The sequence below is a fragment of the Nerophis ophidion genome, linkage group LG08 (genome assembly GCF_033978795.1).
Source record: "Nerophis ophidion isolate RoL-2023_Sa linkage group LG08, RoL_Noph_v1.0, whole genome shotgun sequence".
NCBI classification, from domain to species: domain Eukaryota; kingdom Metazoa; phylum Chordata; class Actinopteri; order Syngnathiformes; family Syngnathidae; genus Nerophis; species Nerophis ophidion.
In genome coordinates, this window is record NC_084618.1 from 41,987,841 (window position 1) to 42,002,206 (window position 14,366).

Sequence of the window (14,366 nt, forward strand, 5' to 3'; positions counted from 1 at the left end):
CTAGTGGTTAGAGTGTCTGCCCTGAGATCGGTAGGTTGTGAGTTCAAATCCCAGCCGAGTCATACCAAAGACTATAAAAATGGGACCCATTACCTCCCTGCTTGGCACTCAGCATCAAGGATTGGAATTGGAGGTTGAATCACCAAAAATGGTTCCCGGGCGTGGCAATGCTGCTGCCCACTGCTCTCCTCACCTCCCAGGGGGTGATCAAGGGTGATGGGTCAAATGCAGAGGACAAATTTCACCACACCTAGTGTGTGTGTGACAATCATTGGTACTTTAACTTTAACTTCACTGAATGCTCAGGGTGTTTTTGCGTTTGCTCACACACATAAAAACGTAGAGGGAACATTGCTTATGGAGATCCCAAATACATAAAAACACGTACCAACAGGTAAGAAAAGGTTCTATTGAATAATAGGAACCCTTAAAGACTGAGCATCTTTGCTGGTGACAGCCAAGTCTCTAATTGGTCCCAGGCCTCACAAAATACAAAATTACAAAAAACCTTAACACATTTTCCTTTTTGCGCTTTGGTACAGGGAGGAACCTCCAACATTGCTTGCATTGACATTGCCGTAAGAGTCACTAAGTGGAAATACTTTGTCACATGCTGGGTAATTCCTCTCAGTTGGAACTTGGCTGTTATCTGCCGAAAGCCCAGACGAAGGTTGTTCTGCCAAAAGTTGGTCAACTTAATAGTTGCAGTAAAGATAGTCATGGACATTTGCAATTTTGCATTGCCTTTTTCCCATTATTGTCATTCCACATTGCTAATGTCAAAGGCTCACAGATGTGGAGCTGTGTTATTCGTGCATAAACCGTTCTAATTTCCGCTTAATGTGAAAGTAAACACAGGGTTTTTTTTTGCCATGACACTAGAAGTTACTGTTAAACTGGAAACAGATGTCCGCTTGGTAAATATTGATCGCCTCAACGTGATAAAAATTGGATAACTAACCCACTGTAATATATAGACACACATAAGACATGTTTTAGGCCAGACATATGTAAATACGCTTAAAAAATGTGCCACATAGTGAAGCCGCAGTATTTGAAGCATGATGTGGCGAGGGTCACCTGTAGTCCATTTTGCATCGAAATCTTAAAGACCTGTTTGTTCATCAATCAATTCCACCCATTGAAACATTTTGAAATCAATTACAATGCCCATCCTTGTGGACAGTGTGGCATCCAAAGTTTGTTTTAATAACACATCTCTTTCCAAATGTGCATATCAATAGGTTCTCCACTGAGTAACCAGCCGGTATTGATCGCCGTACAACGCCAGATGCCTCAGACGACCATGAAGCCAGTGACCTACACCATGGCAACACCGGCCATTGTAACAACAGTTAGCCCCACACCCAGCATGCAGACTGTGCACGTTGTCCACCAGATCCCAGCAGTCACCATGACAGCTGGTACGCTAAAGACAGACCCTCAGGAGAACGGAAGAGGAGACCATCAAGAGATTAAAGGTTTGAACACCCTTTTAATAAAGATTGTAATTCGATCTGTTGTCTGTGAGCTGACTACTGTCCCCCTTGTTAACAGTGAAAATGGAGTCGGTGACATCTATTACTACCTCGTCAAAAGGCGGAGTCAGTCACATCATCCAAAGCTCTCAGGCCACTCCCATGGCCACAGTAACCATCATGCAACAGACTCCGCGTGGCCAGCACCAGCTTCCTATAAAGGCCATCACACAGAATGGGACTCACCTGGTTTCTATCAATTCCACGGCTAACACAGGTGACTCCCTGACTCTGTGATTTATTTCAGTAGGTTTCAAAAAGTTATTTTCTTATGATAAAAAGTCACTTATAAATTCAGTCTGTAATTTATTAATTTTGATGATTTTACATTTTGTACATGGCTTCCGCGGGTGTATTTCGAATACTTAAAGGGGAACATTATCACAATTTCTGAAGGGTTAAAACCAATAAAAATCAGTTTCCAGTGGCTTATTTTATTTTTCGATATTTTTCTCAACATTTTACCCATCACGCAATATCCCGAAAAACGGCCTCAAAGTGCCTGATTTGGACGTCGTTATATCCACCGATTCAACAGATTACGCATGTATTGAAACAGATGGTTGGAGTATGGAAGCAGGTAGCGAAAACGAAATTAAAGAAGAAACAGAAGCTTTTGAGCCATATCACGACAGACAGCGGCACGGGAGGAAGCGCGGACGAATTAGGCGATGGCCTTCTAACCAACGATTGGTACGTGTTTGTTTGGCATTAATGTGAATTGGTGAATTATATTTATATAGCGTTTTTCTCAAGTGACTCAAAGCGCTTTACATAGTGACACCCAATATCTAAGTTACATTTAAACCAGTGTGGGTGGCACTGGAAGCAGGTGGGTAAAGTGTCTTGCCCAAGGACACAACGGCAGTAACTAGGATGGCACAAGCGGGAATCAAACCTTCAACAGTTGCCGGCACGGCCACTCTACCAACCGAGCTATGGGTGGAAGGAAAGGCTGGATGCAAATATAGCTACAAATGAGGCATAATGATGCAATATGTACATACAGCTAGTCTAAATAGCATGTTAGCATCGATTAGCTTGCAGTCATGCCGTGACCAAATATGTCTGATTAGCACACTCCACATCAACAAAACTCACCTTTGTGATATCGTTGACTTTATCGTTGGAAATGCATCTGCTTTGAGTGTCACAAGATATCCACACATTCTTGCCATCTCTGTGCCATCTCTGTCATAGTACAGCTGTCGTCGGTAAAGTGTGCAGAACAAACGAGAGACTTTCGCATCTTTTGACCACTGTTGCAACTTGAATCCGTCTCTGTTCGTGTTGCTACACCCTCCGACAACACACCGACGAGGCATGATGTCTCCAAGGTACCGGAAAACAGTCGAAAAAACGGAAAATAACAGAGCTGATTTGACTTGGTGTGTAATGTGTTTGAGAAAATGGCGGGTCGCTTCACGATGTGACGTCACGGGTGAAAGGTCATTGCTTCGACTGAACAATTGAAAGGCGTTTAAATCGCCAAATTCACCCTTTTAGAGGTCGGAAATTGGTTAAAAAAAAACATATGGTCTTTTTTCTGCAACATCAAGGTATATATTGACGCTTACATAGGTCTGGTGATAATGTTCCCCTTTAAAGTATGTCCTCAGCACGGACATGCTGCCTCTGATCCAGACAACCCTGTGCGTATAGCTTACGACATGGCAATTCAACTACATAATGAAGAGGGCCGCAGTTTCAGAAGCCCAATGGCCGGTCGTCGAAATGTGGATGTTTGGTCAGAAAGTGCCTTCGCATGTTATATTTCTTTGAGACTGCGCTTACTTAATTGCTAAGTGAACTAATCGGCTTACATACTGCACTGTCAAATAATTAATTATTCTGCTCTCACTACTCGTTCCCAGCGTGTGCAGATAGTTCAAAGCAAGAAGGAAAAAAATGCTCAGTTATTTTTTTGCTTATTGATGTTCCTTCTCTTGAATTTTCCTTCCTTAGTTTTATTCCTTTACACTTCTTCCTTCATTTATTTTTTGTAGGACTGAAAATATAAACATAACAATAAACAACACAATTATAACATTCATTGTGTATTTTACATAAATAAAATAGGTTTAGGGTTAATATTTTCACACAATAAATTACAAATGTTTACACATGTAGAGATTACATAATGTTCCAACACCAAACATTCAGTAAATGTCCATGCACCAAATTAGTCAGATTTTTTTAAATAGTTTGGCTCTAAATAAACCTCATGAATACACCTTAATCCGACCTTGTCCGGTCTTTGAAAAGTCGGACTAACACATCTGGATTATGCGAAACCAGGTCTCTCGAGGGTGTGTGGGCGGCCGGAGAGGACCCTTTGTATCGCACATGCGCCAATCTCGACGCGTGGGATACAACCTGGAAGCAGATACCATTTAATAATAACATAGCAACAATTGTAATTAAGAAGAGATTGTTTATTTGGTTCTCAAATTAAAACATACAGAACATTTGGAAGTGATCCAATGATAGAAAAGAAGAAACAGAAATTTATTTAGGAAGGTAGCTAAGGAAATGTAAAATGTTTTAATTTGGACTCCAAAACAAAATACAAATGAGATGAAAGATTATGAATCAGGTATATTAATAAAGCGTACACAAACCTCTTCATGCTAGATTTGTGCACTCCAAACTGATTAACAATAACTCTGTATTCATGTAAAAACCCAAATTTTTAAGGTGTGGCGGCTAATATGTTGCCATGGCGCACTGCCACAATCAAATACATTAGAGGGAAACCCTGAAAAGTATTGGGCAATACTACAAATGTGGGTGTCAATACAATACCAAGGAGTTATAGAGTAAGTATTGGTGATATTACTGCCATCCCCTTCATCACCCCCTGGGAAGTAGGGGAGCAGTGGGCAGCAGCGGTGCCGCGCCCAGGAATAATTTATGGTGATTTAACCCCCAATTCCAACCCTTGATGCTAAGTGCCAAGCAGGGAGGTAATGGATCATGTTGAATGTATTTTCTATGGATTTTTATAGTCTTTTGTATGACTTGTAATTTTGTCATTTTATTTGTGTTGACAATAGTGAGAGGAAACAGGACGGTCTAAAAAATCTATTAAATATTTACATTATTTATTTATTCTCTTAATAATACGCTATTGTTAAAGTAAAAAAGTCAATAATACACAAAATGCATAAAAAAAAGTCCTCCTTTATCCAGAGACTTATTCAACTACTTTGTAAACTAACATACTCCACAAAAAAATTATTTTGTTGTAACAATAAGAAGAATGATCACATAAGCATTGATCATTTACTGATACTGCTTGTTTTTTTTTTTTTTACACTATTGATGTTTGGATTGATCCAGCTTTGCCTATTATTTAAAATTTAGCAGCCTGCTTAACCATTTAGCTGCTTATATTTACCAAAAAAAAGTGCAAAGTGGAACTTTCTTTCTTGGAAAAATAGATTCCATCAATGAAATGTTTTAATAACTTACACACAACACACCGTCACAATAACTGATAGGAAATGTTCATATGGTTACATCTTGATCGCTGATTATGCTAGATTTTTTTTTATTAACTGTTACCACACTTTTAAGTGTTTGGGTGGATATCTTATCATTTTACTAGTAACTCTGCTTCTGCCTCCTCACTAGCCCTGAAGATATGAGAAAGTAAATGGCACGGTCAAATGGATAACTCCGTGACAGCGTATCAATTAAAATGTCATTTTGTGACACGTCACCAGTAACCAATCTCTGTCAATAAATTGTTTTTGTTGACTGTTGATTATGTCAAGTAATCGTAATGGCACTACTATCATAGGGCTTTAGGGGTATTTGACTTCAAAGTTTCCACCAAACAAGTCAATTCTATTAAACGATGGAGGACATCAGGAGCCAAAGAAGGCAAAATGTCTCACATTTTTTATACTCCCATGCAGCTGTTGCAAACCCTCTCCACCTTCTGGCCACACACGCTTCCGCCTCGGCATCCCTCCCTACCAAGAGGCAAAACGGTGAAATGCAGGAGCCACCTGCTTCAAAGAAGGCGAAGACGCAGGAGGACATCAAGGAGGAGTCTTCAACTGTCAATGGTAACAGTGGCTGTGCTGCAGACGGCGCTGGAGAAGAGGCAGTCAGTGAAGCTGTAGGGAACAAGTAACCCTCCTTTTCTCTCCAACTGCCTCCTGAGCCCTGCCTCCCTCTACACATTGACCCCTTCGCCATTCACACTCTTGACATTTTCACCTTCACTGATTTTCATCTACTCCAAGGTGCCAAAAAAAGAGAACAGATTACTGGAGAATTGCCTTTTTTTCTTTTTTGTGGAACTAATAAACCCAACAATTCCCCCTGAAGCACAGAAAAAGAACAACAATAGACATTTAAAAAAAAATCCAGATGAATTGTTTTGACTGAAAGTTGACGACAACCTCAGCCCTGGTAGCATTATAGCACTTACGAATTTGTGTCGGATTGAAACACGCCACTGAGAGAAAGTCATACCTGTAGAGAAGCGTGTGAACATTCCCATCTTTGGCAGCTAGCCTACCTTGACCTACTTGTGAGGATATATGTATATGCATATACAATATGTGTATATATGTATGTATATATATATACACATATATATATGTATGTATGTGTGTGTGTGTGTGTATATATATATATATATATTTGTGTGTATATATATATATATATATATATATGTATATATATATGTATATATGTGTATATATGTATGTATATATGTATATATATATATGTATATATATATATGTGTGTATATATATACAGGTATGTATGTGTACACATATATATTTATATATGTATGTATATATGTATACATATGTGTATATATGTATGTATATATACATATACTGTATGTGTGTACATGTTTATATAATGTATGTATATGTGTATATACACGTATATGTGTATATATATATCATGGATATATATGTATGTATGTGTATATATATATATATATATGTATGTGTGTATATATATATCATGGATATCATATATGTATATATATATATATATATATATATATAGATATATTTGTGTGTCTTTCCAGTTTTGCTCAATTTCTCCAAGAACAGAGATTCATTAGTGGACTCATGTTGAACACTAAAAAAAGTCACAAATTCTTGTGTAAGTGGACTTTTTTGGGTGAAATGAATGTAGTCTCCTTTTCTGTTTGTTTTTTAAGAGAACACTAATTGAGTGGATGCTGTTCTACTCATTCATGACATTTGTTTTTCCACCACTGTACATGTAAAGACTTGTCTTATTTTACAATGAGAAGATAAAACCAGAGTATATATTCCTGTGTATGTGACCGTATTCTTCATTGAGATTGCATGTTAAACAGATCTAGAGATATCATCTACCTGAGCTGATTATCTGAACTGAAGAAGTTCTGACTGTGCTTCTTGATTCTGACCAGTGCTGCACTTAACCCTATTTTAGTTGTTTATCATTTGAACTATTGTGGCAGTCTCTTTGCTAAATGCAATATTATGTTATAAAAGAGTTGAATCATATTGTGTTCACAAATAAATATATCTTCTTGGTGGGTATATACAGTGGATATGGAAAGTATTCAGACCCCTTAGGTTTTTTTTTCTTCTTTGTTTCATTGTAGCCATTTGCCAAAAGCAAAAAAGTTACACTCAGCATCCCATCTTGACAGAAGAAAAAACAAAAATATATAATTTTTTTTTTGTAATTTTAAGTGGCGGCATCCTCTGCGCTAATACAGCAATGAGTGTTCTTGGGAATTGAATCAACTTTTTCACACCTGGATTTGGGGATCCTCTGCCATTCTTCCTTGCAGATATTCTCCAGTTGTGTCAGGTTATATGGTGAATGTTGGTGGACAGCCCATTTCTCCTCAATTGAGTTTTGGTCAGGGCCCTTTCTTGGCCAGTCAAGAACAGTCACAGAGATGTTCTGATGACACTCCTTTTGTTATTTTAGCTGCATCTTTAGGGTCACTGTCTTGTTGGAAGGGGAACATTCTGCCCCGTCTGAGGTCCTGAGCGCTCTGGAAGGAGTTTTTTTTCCCAGGATATCGCTGTAATTGGCCGCATTCATCTTTCCTTCAATTGCAACCATCATCCCGTGGCTGCAGCTGAAAAACACCCCCATAGCATGATGCTGCCACCACTGTGTTTCACTGTTGGGATTGTATTGGGCAGGTGATGAGCAGTGCCTGGTTTCCTCCACACGTACTGCTTAGAATGAGTGCCAACAAGTTCAATCTTGGTCTCATCAGACCAGATAATCTTATTTCTCATAGGAAGTCCTACGTGTGTTGTTGTTTTTTTCGTTGGGGGGGGGGCAAACTCTATGCAGGCTTTTATATGTCTTGCACTAAAAAGACACGTATGTCGGGCCACTCTGCCACTAACCCAGATTGGTGGAGGGTTGCAGTGATAGTCGACTTGGTACAACTATCTGCCATCTTCCCACTGCAGCTCAGCTACAGTGATCTTTTGGTTCTTCACCTCTCTCACCAAGGCTCTTGTCCCACGATTGCTCAGTTTGGCAGGACAGCCAGGTTCAGGAAGAGTTGTGGGCTTCCCAAATGTCTTCTATTTAAGGATTATGGCGGCCACTGTGCTTCTTAGGAACCTTGAGTGCTGTAGAGATAATATTTTGTAACCAGTTTTTTGTAAGATCTGTGCTTTGCCACAATTCTGTCTCTGAGCTCCTTGGGCAGGTCCTTCGACCTCATGCTTCTCATTTGCTCTGACACGAACTGTGAGCTGTAAGGTTTTATATAGTCAGGTATGTGCCTTTCCTCATCAAGTCCAATCAGTTTAATTTAACGCAGCTGGATGCCAAATGAAGGAGCAGAACCATCTCAAAGAGGTTCAGAAGAAATGGACACCATGTGAGTTAAATACGAGTGTCTCAGAAAAGGGTCTAAATACTTGTGGCCATGAGATATTTCAGTTTTTCTTTTTTATTAAAGTTCTGTTTTCCTCTGTCAAGACGGGGTGCTGAGAAATAAAATGGCCTGTTTTGATTTTAGCAAATGGCTGCAATGAAACAAGGAGTGAAACATTTAAAGGGGTTTGAATACTTTCTATAACCACAGTGTATGAGTATATATACATATGTGTGCACATATATATACATATATATAAATATATATATATATATATAAATGGGTTGTACTTGTATAGCGCTTTTCTACCTTCAAGGTACTCAAAGCGCTTTGACACTACTTCCACATTTACCCATTCACACACACTGATGGAGGGAGCTGCCATGCAAGGCGCCAACCAGCACCCATCAGGAGCAAGGGTGAAGTGTCTTGCTCAGGACACAATGGACGTGACAAGGTTGGTTCTAGGTGGGATTTGAACCAGTGACCCTCGGGTTGCGCACGGCCACTCTCCCACTGCGCCACGACGTCCCTATATATATATATATATATATATATATATACACACACACACACATCTGTGTGTATATATATATACACGTGTGTGTATATATATATATACACACACACACGTGTGTATATATATATACACACACACATATGTGTATATATATACACGTGTGTGTGTATGTATATATACACATATATGTATGTATAATTTCTATATATAATGTATGTATATGTGTATATATTATATATACGTGTGTATATATCTATATATATGTATAAATGTGTGTGCGCGTAAGTGTTTATATATAAGTGTGTGTAGATGTGTATTTATACTCATGTATATGTACCTTATATGTGTGTCTATATACATTTGTATATAAACATATGTGTACATATATACACACCTATTTATGTATATACATATATGTATATATACATATAGACGTGTATATATATTCATGTATTTATATATATGTTTATACATATGTATATGCATATTTATGTATGTGTATATACGTGTGTATACATAAATACACACATGTATATGTACATGAGTGTATACATGTATACATATAACCACACATATAAACAAATATATATATATATACATGCGTATTTGTGTGTATGTATTTGTACATACTGAATGTGTATATGTATACATACATAAATAACATATAAATATGTGTATATATACATATAGATGTGTATATATATATATGTATATATATAATATGTATATATATATATGTATATATATATATATATATACATACATATATATACATATTATATATATATACATAAATACATATATAAATATTATATATATATATAAATATTATATATATATATATATATATATATATATATATATATATATATATATATATATATATATATATATATATATATATATACATACAAGTATGTACATATACCCATCACCCTTGCTCACCTCCCAGAGGGTGAATAAGGGTGATGGGTCAAATGCAGAGAATAATTTCGCCACATCTAGTATGTGTGTGACAATCATTGGTACTTTAACTTTAATATGTGTGTATATGTGTACATACATATATTTATATATAAACATATTTACATCTACATGTGTATGTGTATATATATACACATACAAGCATGTGCATATATGTGTATAAGTGTACATACATATGTTTATGTATAAACATATATACATCTACATGTGTGAGTGTGTATATATATACATTTGTGCGTACTGTGTGTATATGAAGGTGTACATATATAAACATAAATGTGTATATACATATATCTATATATACATACAGATGTGTTTATCTAAATACATAAAGACGTATATATAGATGTGAATACATATATAATAATATACATATAGATGTATATATACATCTACGTTTATACATAGATGTGTAGAAATGTTTATATACATACATATAAATTTATGTGTGTGTGTGTGTGTGTGTTTACACAGAGCCTATTTATTTGTGTCCTCTGTTGACAATTATTTTGGTGTATATATTTGTCACTTTAGAGGAATACATGTGATATCTGACAAGTATATTGAAAATGACGCCTGAGGTTAGTTAACAGAAAACTAGGTTTACGTTCACTTTTCTTCCCCCAACACACATTTCTTTGTGGGGTAATTAACATGTTGAATGTATTTTCTATGTTAAGTAATGATTTTAATAAATAAATATTTGTCAAATGCTCCTGCTGAAGAAGAGTTGGAAGCTTGGGGGGAGGGGGGGCGGCTTTGATGACAAAATCTTTAAAGGCCTACTGAAATTAGATGTTCTTATTTAAACGGGGATAGCAGGTCCATTGTATGTGTCATACTTGATCATTTCGCGATATTGCCATATTTTTGCTGAAAGGATTTAGTAGAGAACATCCACAATAAATTTTGCCGCTTTTGTTCGCTAATAAAAAAGCCTTGCCTTTACCGGAAGTAGCAGATGATGTACGTGTGACGTCACGGGTTGTAGAGCTCCTCACATCCTCATATTGTTTACAATCATGGCCACCAGCAGCTAGAGCTATTCGGACCGAGAAAGCAACAATTTCCCCATTAATTTGAGCGAGGATGAGAGATTTGTGGATGAAAATAGTGAGAGTTAAGGACTAGAAGAAAGAAGAAGAAAAAAAATTGAAGGCAGTGAGAGCGATTCAGATGTTATTAGACACATTTACTAGGATCATTCTGGAAAATCCCTTATCTGCTTATTGTGTTACTAGTGTTTTAGTGAGATTATATAGTACGTCTTACCTGAAAGTCGGAGGGGTGGGGTGACCGCCAGTGTCTCTGAGGGAAGCCAGGGAGGAGCCAAGAGAGTCGCAGCTGCCTCTTTGACAGCTGCAGGAGGAACGACACAAGCTCCGCTCATGTCTACGGTAAGAGCCGACTTTTTACCACAATTTTCTCACCGAAATTTGCCGTTTGACATGTGGTAGAGAAATATGTTCGCTTGGCCGCTATGTTCCATATTAAAGCTTCACTGTCATCTTTAGGGAATGTAAACAAAGAAACACTGGCTGTGTTTGTGTGGCTACAGCCGGCCGCAATGCACCGCTTTCCATCAACATCTTTCTTCTTTGTAGTCTCCATTATTAATTGAACAAATTGCAAAAGATTCAGCAACACAGATGTCCAGAATACTGCAATTAAAGCAGACTACTTTTAGCCGTGATCGATGCTGGAAGAACATGTCCGCTACAACCGGTGATGTCACGCGTACGCTCCATCATACAGTTGATCCTTGATCATTCCGCGACCTTTTCAACAGGATACTTCACGGGAAATTTGAAATTGTAATTTAGTAAACTAAAAAGGCCGTATTGGCATGTGTTGCAATGTTAATATTTCATCATTGATATATAAACTATCAGACTGCGTGGTGGGTAGTAGTGAGTTTCAGTAGGCCTTTAAAGACCCAATGGCCTTCACAAATCAGAGCACAACAGATGAAGGATGTATCCATGAACACCACTGCTGAAGAAATGGTGTTTTTTCCCCCCAAGTCAATCCATCCATTTTCTACCGCTTGTCCCTTTTTGGGGGGTTGCGGGGGGTGCTGGAGGCTATCTCAGCTGCATTCGGGCAGAAGGCGGATTACACCATGGACAAGTCGCCACCTCATCTCAATCCATGTCAATCCACATGGTCTGTTTTGGACCAGCAAAACCACTAAAAGGCCAGAAAACTGGAACATGTTCTCCGTGTTTAGGAAACTTTCTGAAGATATTCAATTACCTGCAGCATTTTTAGAGAGTTAGGCCTCGGGTCAACAAAGCCTTTGTTGACCCGAAACCAGAAAAGGTTTGTATCTATATGCAAATGATACCTTTCATGGTATCGTCAGATCATTTCAGGCGTAGAGAAATGAGTCATATCTTTCCTCGGGCACTGTTCCCCTAGCATTCAAAAAAGCGGTTATTCATCCTCTTCTTAAAAGACCTAACCTCGATCCTGACCTCATGGTAAACTACCGACCGGTGTCTCACCTTCCCTTTATTTCAAAAATCCTTGAAAAAATTGTTGCGGAGCAGTTAAATGAACACTTAGCGTCTAACAATCTATGTGAAACCTTTCAATCCGGTTTCAGGGCAAATCACTCCACGGAGACAGCCCTCGCAAAAATGACTAATGATCTGTTGCTAACGATGGATTCTGATGCGTCATCTATGTTGCTGCTCCTCGATCTTAGCGCTGCTTTCGATACCGTCGATCATAATATTTTATTAGAACGTATCAAAACACGAATTGGTATGTCAGACTTAGCCCTGTCTTGGTTTAACTCTTATCTTACTGATAGGATGCAATGTGTCTCCCATAACAATGTGACCTTGGACTACGTTAAGGTAACGTGTGGAGTTCCCCAGGGTTCGGTCCTTGGCCCTGCACTCTTCAGCATCTACATGCTGCCGCTAGGTGACATCATACGCAAATACGGTATTTGCTTTCACTGTTATGCTGATGACACCCAACTCTACATGCCCCTAAAGCTGACCAACACGCCGGATTGTAGTCAGCTGGAGGCGTGTCTTAATGAAATTAAACAATGGATGTCCGCTAACTTTTTGCAACTCAACGCCAAAAAAACGGAAATGCTGATTATCGGTCCAGCTAGACACCGAACTCTATTTAATAATACAACTCTAACATTTGACAACCAAACAATTAAACAAGGCGACACGGTAAAGAATCTGGGTATTATCTTTGACCCAACTCTCTCCTTTGAGGCACACATTAAAGCATTACTAAAACGGCCTTCTTTCATCTCCGTAATATCGCTAAAATTCGCTCCATTCTGTCCACTAAAGACGCTGAGATCATTATCCATGTGTTTGTTACGTCTCGCCTCGACTACTGTAACGTATTATTTTCGGGTCTCCCCATGTCTAGCATTTAAAGATTACAGTTGGTACAAAATGCGGCTGTTAGACTTTTGACAAGAACAAGAAAGTTTGATCACATTACGCCTGTACTGGCTCACCTGCACTGGCTTCCTGTGCACTTAAGATGTGACTTTAAGGTTTTACTACTTACGTATAAAATACTACACGGTCTAGCTCCATCCTATCTTGCCGATTGTATTGTACCATATGTCCCGGCAAGAAATCTGCGTTCAAAGGACTCCGGCTTATTAGTGATTCCCAAAGCCCAAAAAAAGTCTGCGGGCTATAGAGCGTTTTCCGTTCGGGCTCCAGTACTCTGGAATGCCCTGCCGGTAACAGTTCGAGATGCCACCTCAGTAGAAGCATTTAAGTCTCACCTTAAAACTCATTTGTATACTCTAGCCTTTAAATAGACTCCCTTTTTAGACCAGTTGATCTGCCGTTTCTTTTTTTTTTCTTCTATGTCCCACTCTCCCTTGTGGAGGGGGTCCGGTCCGATCCGGTGGTCATGTACTGCTTGCCTGTGTATCGGCTGGGGACATCTCTGCGATGCTGATCCCCCTCCGCTTGGGATGGTTTCCTGCTGGCTCGGCTGTGAACGGGACTCTTGCTGCTGTGTTGGATCCGCTTTGGACTGGACTCTCGCGACTGTGTTGGATCCATTGTGGATTAAACTTTCACAGTATCATGTTAGACCCGCTCAACATCCATTGCTTTCCTCCTCTCTAAGGTTCTCATAGTCATCATTGTCACCGATGTCCCACTAGGTCATTATTGTCACCGATGTCCCACTGGGTGTGAGTTTTCCTTGCCCTTATGTGGGCCTACCGAGGATGTCGTGGTGGTTTGTGCAGCCCTTTGAGACACTAGTGATTTAGGGCTATATAAGTAAACATTGATTGATTGATTGATGCTGGACTTTGAAGTACATGAAGGGAAGGATACAGTTGCTGTACAACTGTGTAAAGCTGTTCCCACAGGAAATTTCCTCCATTCAGAATTGCTGGCTAAGGGCCTTCCGTTGACTGGAACTCCATCCA

The 14,366-nt window shown here is 38.7% G+C and overlaps 1 protein-coding gene across 1 annotated transcript in view; it reads left to right on the forward strand.

Moving 5' to 3' along the window:
* The window catches only part of LOC133557798 (forkhead box protein K2-like), a 23,249-nt gene extending 17,055 nt beyond the window's left edge, over positions 1-6,194 (forward strand). Inside the window, exons 7-9 of the mRNA XM_061908601.1 lie at positions 1,245-1,481; positions 1,558-1,755; positions 5,462-6,194. Coding sequence (XP_061764585.1) covers positions 1,245-1,481; positions 1,558-1,755; positions 5,462-5,682 — 656 coding nt within the window. The 3' untranslated portion in view covers positions 5,683-6,194. The remainder of the gene's footprint in view (positions 1-1,244; positions 1,482-1,557; positions 1,756-5,461) is intronic.
* The last annotated feature ends 8,172 nt before the right edge of the window (positions 6,195-14,366 follow it).